General features: G+C 41.5%; 1 protein-coding gene across 1 annotated transcript in view; it reads left to right on the forward strand.

The window, feature by feature from the left end:
• Positions 1-14508, forward strand: part of wdfy4 (WDFY family member 4) — a 427205-nt gene that overhangs the window by 75023 nt on the left and 337674 nt on the right. The window contains exons 16-17 of the mRNA XM_073025649.1: positions 1991-2103; positions 4810-5029. Of these exons, the coding sequence (XP_072881750.1) occupies positions 1991-2103; positions 4810-5029 (333 nt within the window). The remainder of the gene's footprint in view (positions 1-1990; positions 2104-4809; positions 5030-14508) is intronic.

A 14508-nucleotide genomic window follows, 5' to 3' on the forward strand; every position in this document is an offset into this window, starting at 1 on the left:
AACTTGGTTCACATCACTTTCCATATGTGTTTCTCAATCATGGCAGGAAGATAACAAATGAAGTATCTGGAATGCTTCTGTATTGTCCTCACTGCTCAAGTATCAATGTATGTCTCCAGGACAGATTAATTACCATTACTTTAATATTTGCAGGAGTTTGCAATTTGCAAATTGTCTGTTGGCCTTCCTACTCTGCAATGTTTCAAAACTGCAATTTGTCTGTCAACTACTTTGAGATGGTCCAAGTTCGTGTTATATTTGCTTCCTTTTATGGAGTGAAATGGAAAATATGTAACTGAAATATATTCTCTCAAAAAATTTCAATGTTTTTATTATTTCTCCCTGAAAATGGAGGAACGAACAAGAGAATATTGATTAAAAATCAAACAGCCTCTAATAAACTCTGGTTGAAGCACACTGGAACAAAGTGATTCCTTATGCCTTAGTTTTGTGAGAATAGAAGCTGTTCTGTCGTACAAAATGAAATTTTATCTAGAGGAATGTTTTTTAAGTGTATTTATTTTATTGGATCTGTGTATTGCTGGCAAGGTCAGCATTTGCTGACCATCCCTAATTGTCCTTCTTGAACCATTGCATTCCTTCCACCGAAGTTTCTCCAACAATGTTGATTGGAAGCCAGTTATTGGATTTAGATCCATGAAAACCTAATAACACTGCTATAAGATTGTAGTATTTAACAAAGACTGGACTCCCCTTAAAAACAAGACATATTGAGAACAACGCACACAAAATGTTGGGGGAATTCAGCATTCTTCGTGTGTTATTCTCTATTTCCAGCATCTACAGAACCTCTTGTGTTTACATACTGTGAATGATGCCTTTTGATCAGGAATTGTTTCTTTTTGTGATAGCTCCATCATTTATGTAGTAACTCAAAGCAGTTTTCAATATACCTCAACGTGTGGCAAGTTTCTTTGCAGAGCAGAAGAACAAATCCCTGTCAATGGGGTGGACATTCTCGGTGAGAGCAAAAGATACATGACCAATGGGGGGAAAGTTTTGCAGGACTCCGTGAAAACTTCCTTCTTAGCTTTCTGTTGTGTCAGGACCTACAAGGTCCACCCAAAACATCAGAGCTAAACGTGTCAGAGCCTTAGCTTCACACCATCAAAATATTATTAAAGCCAGTGAAATTTCCTCCACAGAACTAAATATATAAATATTAGCTTGTGGGACAAGATGTTTGCTTTACTCTTTGGTAATTGAGTAACTAATTTTGAATAATACTTGGAAAGAAATGATAGGACAATAGGATAATGCCTACAAAAGCAGATCCAAAACACCTATAAAAGAAGTGAGTGTAACCCAATCCATCACAAGAAAATCCTTCCCACCACTGAGCACATCTACAAGGAATGTTGCCACAAGAAAGCAGCGTCCATCAGTAAGAACACTGCTGTCTTCTCATTGCTGCCATCAGGAAGGAGGTACAGGAGCCTCAGGCCCCACACCACCAAGTTCAGAAACCGTTATTACCCCTCAAACATCAGGCTCCTGAACCAGTGTGGATAACTTCACTCACCACAACACTGCACTGATTCCACAACCTAAAAGACTCACTTTCAAGGACTCTACAACTCGTGTTCTCAGTTAATGCATTATTTGTTAATATTCATTAATAAATTCATGTATTTATTCATCATTATTATTAATAATGTTTGATTTTTTTGTACCTGCCCAATTTGTCTTCTTTAACAGATTGATTGTCAGCGTATGTGTTGTTTTTCATTAATTCTATTATTTGTTCGTTCTACTGTGAATGCCTGCAAGAAAATGAATCTCAGGGTGGTATATGATGAAATTTACATATTTTGATACTAAATTTATTTTGACCTTTGAACTTTTAAAGCGGGGAGCAGGACTAACTGGAGAATTCATCACAAAACTCCAATGGTCTTATAGTTTAAATGGTTTCCTTTAACGATTTATCATCAATTAATTCCACTGCCTTCTGATTTAACCTTTGTAGGGACTTCTTGCGCCTTGGTGATCCACTGAATTGTGCGATTGGAAAGCCTCAGATGTGTGGTTTATCTCGTAAACATCAAACCACATTGTCCTGGCACCAGGTGAACTCCAAAGGTAAGGCTGTGGTTACTAAGTGTTGGAGGTTATGAGGAATGGAGGGGGACTGTGAAATTGTTTTATTTAATTAGCTTTTTCTTTATTTTTAGATACTGTGTGGAGTAGGCCCTTCCATTCCTTTGAGCTGTGCCCCCCCCAGAAATCCCTGACTTGACCCTAGACTAATCTTGGGACAGCTTATAATGACAAATTAATTTATCTGTTGGTATGTCTTTGGACTCTGGGAGGAAACCAGAGAATCCTAAGGAAACATATGTGGATCACAGGGAAGACATACAGACTCCTTACAGATAACTTCAGAATTCAACTCTAAACTTCCAACGTCCCAAGCAGTAATAGTGTTGCACTAACTGCTACGTTATCGTGGCAGTACCAGAATAGCACAACTTTTGTAAACGAGATTTTAGTTGATTGGCTTGCACTTTGGAGCTGGGGTTAGAGTGCATTCTGGCAGGAAGTATTATAAGTGGGTAGAAGTATATAATTTACAGCGAGAAAGCGTTTACTGTTTTGTTTTTGAATTAGTACACAGCTCGATCTTACTGGCTCAATTCTGCTGCTCACTGTTCATTCGTTTTGAACTTCCTTGCTCACATGTGTTCACCTGTGGTGTGAGGGCTTTGTATGACATCATATTATCATTCAGATTCATTCATTTATCGTGAGTACATCGAAACATATAGTGAAATGCGTCGTCTGCATTAACAACAAACAGACATGCGGATGTGCTGGGGGCTGCCAACAAGTGTCATCACACATTCTGGTGCCAAAACAGCATGCCCACAATACTCAGCAGAACAGTACAGTACATAACAAGCAACAAAATGACAACAGCAAAACAAGCCCCGTTCCTCCCTCCTACCCACCCTCCATGAGGTAATGTGAGAAAGCTCCACCTGGCAACCTTTGACAGCTGGCAAAGCTGGGCTTGAAATCAGGCTGCTTGCTGAGTGAAACATTTGCTAACCTTTTGAACACAGACGTCAGTAATAACAAAAAAAAATCAAGCAAGTTGATTAAACACTCCAAAAACACAGAGGATGGCATAGCAGTTAGCATGGTGCTATTACAGCTCGGGGTGTCGGAGTTCGGAGTCCAATTCTGACATCCTCTGTAAGGACGTTTGTATGTTCTTCCCATATGTGCGTGGGTTTCCTCCAGGTGCTCTGGTTTCTTCCAAGTTCAAAGACGTACCGGTTAGTAGGTTAATTGGTCATTGTAAATCGAGCTGTGATTAGGCTCGGTTAAATAGGTGGGTAGCTGGGCAACACAGCTTGTTGGGCCAGAAAAACCTATTCCACACTGTATCTCTAAATAAAATATATACCTTCAAGTAAATCAAATTAATTCAAACACAAGTCTAAGGTGTCAACAGCCATGGGGTATTGGATTCTCAGCAAGTCTGGGCTCCACTATTGTCTCCTAGAAAATCCTGCCAGTTGATTTCCCAAGTGTATCTGTCAGTTTTTGTCTATTTCTCTTTTAGTATAAATTACTTACACTGTAAATAAGCACTCGATGGTCAGTGTGGTCCTTGTGGGCCGCAAGGCTTGCTTCCATTACAGTGTGCCTCTACAACTCTGTATAATCCAAATTGCTGAGGGGCAAATTATTTGAATCCGTTCTGAGGAACACCTTAAGCCCCTTCCCCCACCCTCCGTGCAGTTTAACCAGCATATTTGGTCTCCCTCCCAGTCTGACCTGAAATATTGACTGTTTCTCTTAACACTGATGTGACCATATCATTTAAATATATTTCCACCATTCTCTGTTTTTATTTTAGATTTCCAATACCTGATATTCACTGCATCCCTGAAGCCTTCCCCACCATTCAACATTATCATGGCTGATCTGTGCCAGGCCTTATCTCCTTGTCTGTGCCAGTTCCCCATTACCCTGAATTACCCAATCTTCCAAAAAAATCCATCAACTGCAATGATCCAGCCTCCATGTCTCTCAGGGGCAGAGAATTCCAGAGATTCCCCATCCTCTGTGAGAAAAGGAATATGCACGTCAGTTTTAATTAAGAAGCCCTTTGTGTTGTAACTATGTTCCCTGTGCAAGATTATTCCATTAGTGAAAACTTTTCAACAGTTACCAGTCATTTCCCATCAGGACCTTTTTATATTTCAATATTACCTCTCATTCTAAACTAAACTCAGCCAGCTCCATCATTGGCACTAATCTTTCCAGCATCCAGGTGATGCCTCAGAAAGGCAGCATCCATCATTAAGGACCCTCATTACCCAGGATCTGCCTTCTTCTGATTGCTACCATTAGGGAGGATGTGGTAGCCTGATGACAGTTGCAATTCACGTACTTTTACATATGACCATAACGAGTTATATAAGCAACAAAGAATACTTAATCAAATATATTTACAAGATTTCTCAAATATTACTGAAATATTAATTTACCACCTTAAAACTGGTAGTGATTTTCTTAAATTTTCCAAAGTATTTCCTGTTGCTTCTTAAATGTTATGAAATTTGACGATCTTGAACATAAATTTGAAAAGTAAATTATAGATTTTTCAATCATGAAAAAGTATGTGAGATAAAAAATGAATTCTATTGATTTAAAGGATTCAGAGAGACTCATATTTTGAACATGAACTTGTTATAACATATTAGAATAGTTATTTTCGTTGAGTGATCAAAGGATGTTGTTTAATGTCTAAACTCTTGCCTTTCCTTATTTCAGAGACAGACAGAGGGAAAAGCCACACTCGAAGAAGCTCACTTGTGGCAAAGAGCAAACCATTTCTGGCTTACGGCCTATCCAACCTGCCAAAGCATATGACGATCCCACGGCATCGGGTGATGAGCTTAGTTTCCATGATGTCCTCCCGACACTTCCACTCAACAACATCAACTGTTGCGCCCTGCTTTACAGAGTTTGACATGTCTGTCGTCGGCTATGGGTATGAGAGATAGATACAAAACTCCAGGAGTGATTGAATTGATAGCCTGAGCATTACGGATAAAGGAAATTGTTGCCAAATATATTCATTTGTTGGAGAATTAAAGGTCCAGTACACACATGAAACTGAAAGAAATTAGAATAACTAAGTAAAAATCATGAGTTCAGAGCCTGGAGTTCAGAGCCTTGACATTGTCTAGTCCGGGAGTTGATATGGAAGATTAGAGCCTGAAGGATGATCGATAGTCCAGAACTTGAAACCCAATGACGGAAGCCTGGAGGCCAGAGGCCTGCCCTGGAGTTGGAGCATTGTCCGTGGGTGTGGGTGGATGGATGGGATGCTATTATTGTTCTTGTTGTGTTCTGTGTTACTCGACATTATGGACATTGTATGTTGGCGCCAAAATGGGTGGCAACACTTGCAGGCTGCTCCAGCACACCCTTGGGTATGTTGGTTGTAAATGCAAATGGTGCATTTCACTGCGTTTCGATGTACATGTGGTAAATTTGGCTACCCAGTCAGCGGTGGGAGCAGCGCAGAGAGGAGTAGATAAAAGAACAGAAGAGACAAACACAGCGGCCATTGTTGGGAGTGGGCCAGTAGTGAGAGTGGGAACGTCAGGCTTTAGTTCAAAGGAGGCCGGCTCAAATGAGGCATTGGTTCTGGGTAAGTTACTGTTAAGTTTCCCTTTTTTCCTACTGTGTCAGGGGTACTTAGTGTACTCTCCCTCGTGCTGGATGATGGGGTGGTGAATTAGATTAGTAAGTATGCAGATGATACTAAGATAGGTGGCGTTGTGGATAATGAAGTAGGCTTTCAAAGTTTGCAGAGAGATCTAGGCCAGTTAGAAGAGTGGGCTGAAAGATGGCAGATGAGTTTAATGCTGATAAGTGTGAGGTGCTACATTTTGGTAGGAATAATCAAAATAGGACATACATGGTAAATAGTAGGGTATTGAAGAATGCAGTAGAACAGAGTGATCTAGGAATAATGGTGCATTTTTCCCTGAAGGTGGAATCTCATGTGGATAGGGTGGTGAAGAAAGTTTTTGGTATGCTGGCCTTTATAAATCAGAGCATTGAGTATAGGAGTTGGGATGTAATGTTAAAATTGTACAAGGCATTGGTAAGGCCAAATTTGGAGTATTGTGTACAGTTCTGGTCACTGAATTATAAGAAAGATGTCAACAAAATAGAGAGAGTACAGAGGAGATTTACTAGAATGTTACCTGGGTTTCAGCACCTAAGTTACAGAGAAAGGTTGAACAAGTTAGGTCTTTATTCTTTGGAGCGTAGAAGGTTGAGGGGGGTCTTGATTGAGGTATTTAAAATTATGAGGGGGATTGATAGAGTTAACTTTAATGGGCTTTTTCCATTGAGAGTAGGGGAGATTCAAACAAGAGGACATGAGTTGAGAGTTAGGTGGCAAAAGTTTAGGGGTAACACGAGGAGGAACTTCTTTACTCAGAGAGTGGTAGCTGTGTGGAACGAGCTTCCAGTAGAAGTAAAATTAGATAGGTATATGGACAGGAAAGGAATGGAGGGTTATGGGCTGTGTGCAGGTCGATGGGACTAGGTGAGAGTAGGTGTTCGGCTCAGACTAGAAGAGCCGAGATGGTCTGTTTCCATGCTGTAATTGTTATATGGTTATGTTGGAGTCCTGGGAGAACCAGGGTATCCCAGGGAACTACATCTGAATGAAGTGCTTCCAGCTTGAAGACCGTGTTAGGGATCTGGAGCAGCAGCTGGATGACCTTCAGCTTGTACGGGTGAGTGAGGATATAATCAATCATAGTTACAGGGAAGTAGTCACCCCTAACTTGCAGGAGGTGAGTAGGTGGGTGACTGTCATGAGAAGGAATGGGACAGTGAATAGGCAGTTAACACAGAGCACCCCTGTGGCCATTCCCTTCAATAAGAAATATACCATTTTGGATACTGTTGTGGGGCAATGCCACGGAGACCAAGTTACTGGCACTATGCATTGGTCCATGGTGCTGAAGGGAAAGAGGGAGAAGAGGGGAGCGGTGGTGATAGAGGACTGAATAGTCGGAGGAACAGACAGGAGATTCTGTGGACATAAATGTGACACCTGGGTGGTATGTTGCATCCCAGGTGCCAGGGTCAGGGATGTCTCGGATTGTGTTCACTTCACTTTGGAGGGTGAGGGGGAGCAGCCTGGTATTAGTACATATTGGCAGCAATGACGTAGGAAGGAAAAGCAAAGAGGTCCTGAAGAGAGAATTTAGAGAGCTGGGCAGAAAGCTGAGAAGCAGGACCTCCAGGGTAGTAATTTCTGGATTGCTACCTGTGCTAGTGAGGGTAGAATCAGGATGACTTGGCTGATAAAACTGGCTGAGAAGCTTGTGCAGGGGGCAGGGCTTCAGGTTCTTGGATCACTGGGATCTGTTCTGTGGGAGGTATGACCTGTACAAAAGGGACATGTTGCACCTGAACCTGAGGGAAACCAATATTCTCATGGGAGGTTTGTTAGAGCTGTTGGGGAGGGTTTAATTTGGAAGGGGGATGGGAACCAGAATGAAGGGATTCGGGATAAGCCATATAGTAAATAAGTAAAGATAGCATGCTGTCAGACTGTCAGGAAGGAAGGGCAGATGACAGGACAAAATTGCAGCCAACAGGGTAAATACCAGTGCATTAGGGATGCAGAATCAAAAGGGGCAGCAAATGCAGTAAGCAAGCAAGTAAGCTTATTTGCACCACACTTTTCATACACAAGGCAGTTCAAAATGCTTTACATAGATCAAGATATAAAAATCAAACATCAAAACTCAGACAATATATAAGAAAAGAAAATAACATAAAAATAGATATGATAAATAGAAGTCACAGCACAGGAGATTCTAATTGAAACTACAGTGAAAAGAAAAGTTTTAAGCCTTGATTTAAAAGAGCTTAAAGTTGGGGCAGACTTCAGATCCTTTGGAAGGTTATTACAGACATGTGGAGCAGAGTAACTAAAAGTTGCTTCACCATGTTTAGTTTTGACCCTGGGGACGGTAAGCCCTGAGAGCTCGGGAAGGTTCATAATGCAGCAAGAGATTGGAGATGTATTTTGGTCCTAGACCATTCCATGCTTTATAAACCAGTAGTAATATTTTAAAGTCTAGCTTTTGGACAGGAAGCCAGTGTAGTCATCTGAGAACTGGAGTGATCTGTTCTACTCAGTCTTAGTGAGGATGCTAGCAGCAGTGTTCTGAATGAGCTGCAGCTGTCTGGGGAATTTTTACAGCGACCTGTTAAAACACCATTACCATTACAGTAAGATATTTTGTTGCTTACCAAGATTTGAGCACATATATGTTAAACAGAAGAGCCCCTAGTATGGACCCTTGATGCACTCCGCATGTCATTTTTGTTCAGTCAGTTATGCAGCTACCAATCAATACAAAATAGTCCCTGTCCTGTAAATACAATTTAAACCATTTTAGGACTGTACTGGAAAGTCCCACCCAGGTTTTCGGTCTGCCCAGTAACATACCATGGTCAAAAGCAGCACTATGATCCAGTAAAGCCAAAACAGAAATTTTATCATCATCATGGTTTAAGCGGATGTCATTTAAAACCTTGACCAGAACAGTCTCAGTGCTTTGGTGTTGTCAAAATCCTGACCGGAGAACATCCATAGTTGCTTAATGCCAAAAAGCTGTTAAGTTGCTGATAAACAACCTTTTTAATGATTTTACTTAATCATGGTAATTTTGATACAGGCCTGTAGTTATTAATTCCTGAGGCATCTGGGTTGTTCTTTTTAAAAATAGGCTTAATAATTGCAGTTTTCAGGGCTTTGGGGACGTAGCCTGAGAAATGTTGACTATTTGCAGAAAGTCTGGTGCCATGCAGCTAAAAACATTTTTAAAATGTCAAGGGAACAGGACGAGGATCTCAAGTGTAGCACAATTTCTTCTAAAGTTTTATAGTCAATCAGTTTGGATTGTGAAATCTTAACTGAATTAGTTCTAAGTGAGTGAAAGGATGACATTGACTTCTGGCCTGATGCAGAGACACTGACAACATGTCTAATCTTCTGAATTTTGTCAGTAAAAAGGAACGCAAGCTCATTACTTGACTTTGTAGATAGAAGTTCAGGTGCTACTGATATTGGAGGATGAGTGAACCTATCAACTGGACCAAATACAGTACTCGTAGTGTTATATCTCAATGAACAGAGTATAAGAAATAAGGTGGATAATCTTGTTGCACTTTTGCAGACTGTTGTTTATGAAGTTGTGTCCATCACGGAGCCATGGTTGTAGTTGGGGGCTGAATGTGCAAGATCCATTGTATCGGAGGGATCGGACGAGGGGGTGACATGGCACTGCTGATAAAGAAAGGAATCAAATCATTAGAACAATATGACATAGGATTGGAAGATGTTGAATCCTTGTGTGTTGAGTTAAGAAACTGCAAGGGTAAAAGAACTCTAATGGCAGTTATATACAGGCGTCCCAACAGTGGCTGGGAGGTGGACTACGAATTACAATGGGAAATAGAAAAGGCGTGTCATAAGGGCAATGTAATGATGGTCATGGGAGATTTTAACTTGCAAATGGATTGGGAAAATCAGGTTGGTAATGGATCTTAAGAGAGTGAACTTGTTGAATGCCTATAAGATGGCTTTTTAGAGTGGCTTGTTGTTGTGCCTACGAGGGGATCAGCTATCTGGACTGGGTGTTATGTAATGAACTGCAGGCAATTAGGGAACAGGGTAAAAGAACCCTTAGGAACCAGTGATCGCAATATGATTGAGTTCAACTTGAAATCTGATAGGGAGAAAGGAAAGTCTGATGTAGCAGTATTTCAGTGGAGTAAAGGAAATTATGAGAGAGGTATGAGAGAGGAGTTGGCCAAAGTAAATTGGAAGGAGCTGCTGGCAGGGATGTCAGCAGAGCAGCAATGGCGTGTGTTTCTGGGAAAAATGAGGAGGGTGCAGGATAGACATATTCCAAAAACAAAGAAATACTCAAATGGCAAAACAGTACAACTGTGGCTGACAAGGAAAGTCAAAGCTAATGTCAAAGTAAAAAAGAGGGCATACAACAAAGCAAAAATTAACAGTAATGGGATGCTTTTAAAAACCTATAGAGAGCAACTAAAAGAATCATTAGTAGGGAAAGGATGAAATATGAAAGCAAACTAGCAAATAATATCAAAGTGAATAGTAAAAGCTTTTTCAAGTATGTGAAAAATAGAAGAGAGGTGAGCATGGATATAGGACCGCTAGAAAATGAGGCTAGAGAGATAATAATGGGAAGCAAAGAGATGGCAAATGAAATAAATATTATGCATCAGTCTTCACTGTTGAAGACACTAGCAGTGTGCCAGTTGTTGAAGGGTGTGAGGATTGAGAAGTGAGTGCAGTTACTATTACAAGGGAGAAGGTGCTTAAAATGCTGAAAGAGCAAAGGTGCACAAGTCACCCGGACCAGACGAACTGCATCCTAGGGTTCTGAAAGAGGTAGCGTTAGAGAAGATTTCTGGCATGGTTCTGGAGAACTGGAAAATTGCAAATGTCACTCCACTCTTTAAGAAAGGTGGGAGGCAGCAGAAAATAAATTTTAGACCAGTTAACCTGACCTCAGTGGTTGGCAAGATGTTGGAGTCGATTGTTAAGGATGAGGTGATGGAGTACTTGGTGACACAGGACAAGATAGTACAAAGTCAGCATGGTTTCCTTCAGGGAAAATCCTGCCTGATGAACCAGTTGGAATTCTTTGAAATTACAAGTGGGATAGATAAAGGGGATGCAGTGGATGTTGTATATTTGGACTTTCAGAAGGCCTTTGACAAGATGCCAGACATGAGGCTGCTTACCAAGTTAAGAGCCCATGGTATTACAGGAAAGTTACTGGCGTTGTTAGAGCATTGGCTGGTTGGCAGGAGGCAGCATGTGGGAATAAAAGGATCCTTTTCTGGTTGGCTGCCAGTGACTAGTGGTGTTCTGCAGTGGTCGGTGTTGGGACCGCTTCTTTTTATGCTGTATATGAATGATTTAGATGATGAAATAAATGGCTTTGTTGCCATGTTTGTAGATGATACAAAGATTAGTGGAAGGGCAGGTAGTGTTGAGGAAACAGGTAGGCTGCAGAAGGACAGACAGTTTAGGGGAATGGGCAAGAAAGTGGCAAATGAAATACAACGTTTGAAAATGCATGGCCACGCACTTTGGTAGTAGAAATAAATGTGTGGACTATTTTCTAAATGGGGAGAGAATCCAAAAATCTGAGATGCAAAGGGACTTGGGAGTCCTTGTGCAGAATTCCCTAAAGGCTAACTTGCAGGTCGAGTGTGTGATGAGGAAGGCAAATGCAAAGTTGGCATTCATTTCAAGAAGTCTAGAATACAAGAGTAGAGATGTGACGCTTTATAAGGCACTGGTGAGGCCTCACCTTGAGTATTGTGAACAGTTTTGGGCCCCTCATCTTGATGTGCTGGCATTGGAGAGTGTTCAGAGGAGGCTCACAAGGATGGTTCTGGGAATGAAAGGGTTATCATACGAGGAATGTTTGATGGCTCTGGGCCTGTACTCGCTGGAATTCAGAAGGATGAGGGGCGATCTCATTGAAACTTTTTGAATGTTGAAAGGCCTAGACAGAGTAGATGTAGAAATGATGTTTTCCATGGTGTGTGTGTGTGTGTGTGTGTGTGTGGGGGGGGGGGGGTTCTAGGATAAGACGGCATAGCCTCAGAATAGAGGGGCACCCTTTCAAAACAGGAATGCAGTGGAATTTCTTTTGACAGAGGACGGTGAATTTGTGGAATTTGTTACCACAGGCAGCTGTGGAGGCCAGCTGGTTGTATGTATTTAAGGCAGAGATTGATTGGTTCTTAGTTAGACATGGCACCAAAGATTACGGGGAGAAGGCTGGGCAATGGGGCTGAGGAGAGGGAAAAAGGATCAGCCATAATTAAATGGTGGAGCAGACTCGATGGGCCAAATGGCCTGATTCTGCTACTATGTCTTATGGTATTATGGTCTTATAAAGAAATCTGAATGTGATCTGATCTGACCTGAATTTGAACGATGTGAATGAGCTTGGAAAATGATAAATTCACCAGTTCTGAAAGAAGTGGCTGCACACAGTGGACGCAATGTGTGCCATCCATAAAATGCGCTGTGGTTACTCTGACTGTGCCTTCACCAAGAAGGACAAACATTGCTGGCCTTGGTCACGGCACCACCTGCAGGCTCCCCTCCAGGTTATGCAAGATGTGCTGAATGGCCGCATACTGTTCCTATGACTCATGGTCTAATGATTTTGAATGGAAGTGTATCACAGTTTGTTGCTGGATATGAACCCTCTCACTCCCCACCAATAATTATGCGGAGGTACCTTCACCAAAAGGACTAACACTGTCTCAGAATATGCCTCACGATTGTCTTCTCAGGGGTAATTTGGCCATAACCTTGGCCTTGCCTTTCATGCACACAGTCCATAATATGAAGGCAAAGTGAGGGACAAACACAAGAGGTTCTGCAGATGCTGGAAATCCAGAGCACCACACACAAATTGAGTGCCACGGTAGTGTCACCATTAGTGCGACGCTATTACATCTTGGGGCTTCAGAGTTTGGAGTTCCAACCCAGCGTCCTCTGTGGAATGGGGCGGGGGGGGGGGCATTTCCTCCCTCAGTCCAAAGATGTACTAGGCAGGTTAATTGTAAATTTTCCTGTTATTAGGTTAGGGTTAAAATGGGGTTGGTCGGGGTTTGCTGAGTGGTACAGCTTGAATAGCCAGAAGGGTCTATTCTGCACTGTATCTCTAAATAAAATAAATAAAATACTGGAGGAACTCAGCAAGTCAGGCAGCATCTATGGAGAGGAATACAGAATCAACATTTTGGGCAGAGACCCTTCATCAGCACTCAATACAAATGAGGGATGTTTATCTGCAGACACTGCTATAGTACATCAGTTTCTGTGAACTATAAAGTCAACTCAAAAGAAAATTAAAAAATGTCACTGTCTGCTTCGATGTACATGTGACAAATAAAGCTAATCTTATAAGTTAAACTTGTGAGGAAACTTAAAAGTGATAGCATGGAAAGAAACAAAATTATTTGATTTCATAATGAACATTCACCTTTGAAAGCATTTCACTGTTAGTGAAATTAGTCACTATTATTTTGTGGGAAACAATATTAACAGTAAATGGGCAACACACAAAACGCTGGAGGAACTCAGCAGGTCAGGCAGCATCTATGGAGAGGAATAAACAGTGGATATTTTGGACTGACACCCTTCATCATGACAACACTTATGAATGTCAATGAGGTTAATGACCAAGTAATTTATGGTGTTGCTTTAGGGATCATAGAGAGATTAGCTCTATTTGTCAGGCAACATAAAGTGCATTGTTTGTATCACGTATAATCAGCGAGGGTTGTGCTGGGCAGCCTGCGAGTGTCACCATACTTCTGGCATCAACGTAGCATGTCCACAACTTACAAACTCTAACCGTACATCTTTGGAAACCTGAACACCTGGAGGAAACCTGCATGGTCACGGGGAGAATGTACAAACCCCTTACACTTGATGTTGACACTGGGAGAAGTCCCTTTGAATGGTACCATGGAGTCTTTTATGCTCAACTGTAAGTGGAGTTTCGATTGTCAGTCTTCTGCAGTGAAAATGCCGCTTGGGATGTCTGTAAAATTTAATGTCTGAACACTAAGACTTAAAAACTGAGGAGGTGAGGAAAGTCGTGAATATAGCCCTGTCCATCGTGGATAAAACCCTCCCTGCCATTGAGCATATCTACATGGAGCGCTGTCGCAGGAAAGCAGCATCCATCATCAGCGACCTCCACAAGCCAGGCCATGCTCTCTTCACACTGCTGCCATCAGGAAGAAGATACAGGAGCCTCAGGACTAACATCACTAGGTTCAGTAACATTTATTACCCCTTAACAATCAGGCTCATGAACAAGAAGGGATACCTTCACTCAACTTCACTCACCCCATCACTGAACTGTTCCCACAACCTATGGACTCACTTCCAAGGGCTCCTCATCTCATGTGCTCAATATTTGTTGTTTGTTTATTATTATTATTTTTAATTTTTATATTTGCAGTTTGTTGTCTTTTGCACATGGGCTGTTTGTCCATCTGTTTGTGAGAGCAATCTTTCATTGATTCTGTCATGTTTCTTCGTATTTACTGTAAATGCCCACAAGAAAATGAATCTCAGGGTTGCAAATGGTGACATATATGTACTTTGATAATAAATGCACTTTGATTTGGCCACAGCACTGGGATGGATGCTTTCTATCAGTCAGCTCATTGTAAATTGACAAGTAGACTTACAGCAGCTTTCCTAACCTGGCTTCCATTCAAGGTCTAGCAATCCCAGTCATGTAATTATGGTTATTAAGTTCAGATGGGTGGTGTGTCAACAGATGGTGGATCCACAAGGAAGGAGAATTAGAGCTGATGGTGCCTCGCTGTTTGCCTGCTTTA

The sequence above is a fragment of the Hemitrygon akajei genome, chromosome 21, assembly GCF_048418815.1.
Source record: "Hemitrygon akajei chromosome 21, sHemAka1.3, whole genome shotgun sequence".
In the NCBI taxonomy this organism is placed as follows: domain Eukaryota; kingdom Metazoa; phylum Chordata; class Chondrichthyes; order Myliobatiformes; family Dasyatidae; genus Hemitrygon; species Hemitrygon akajei.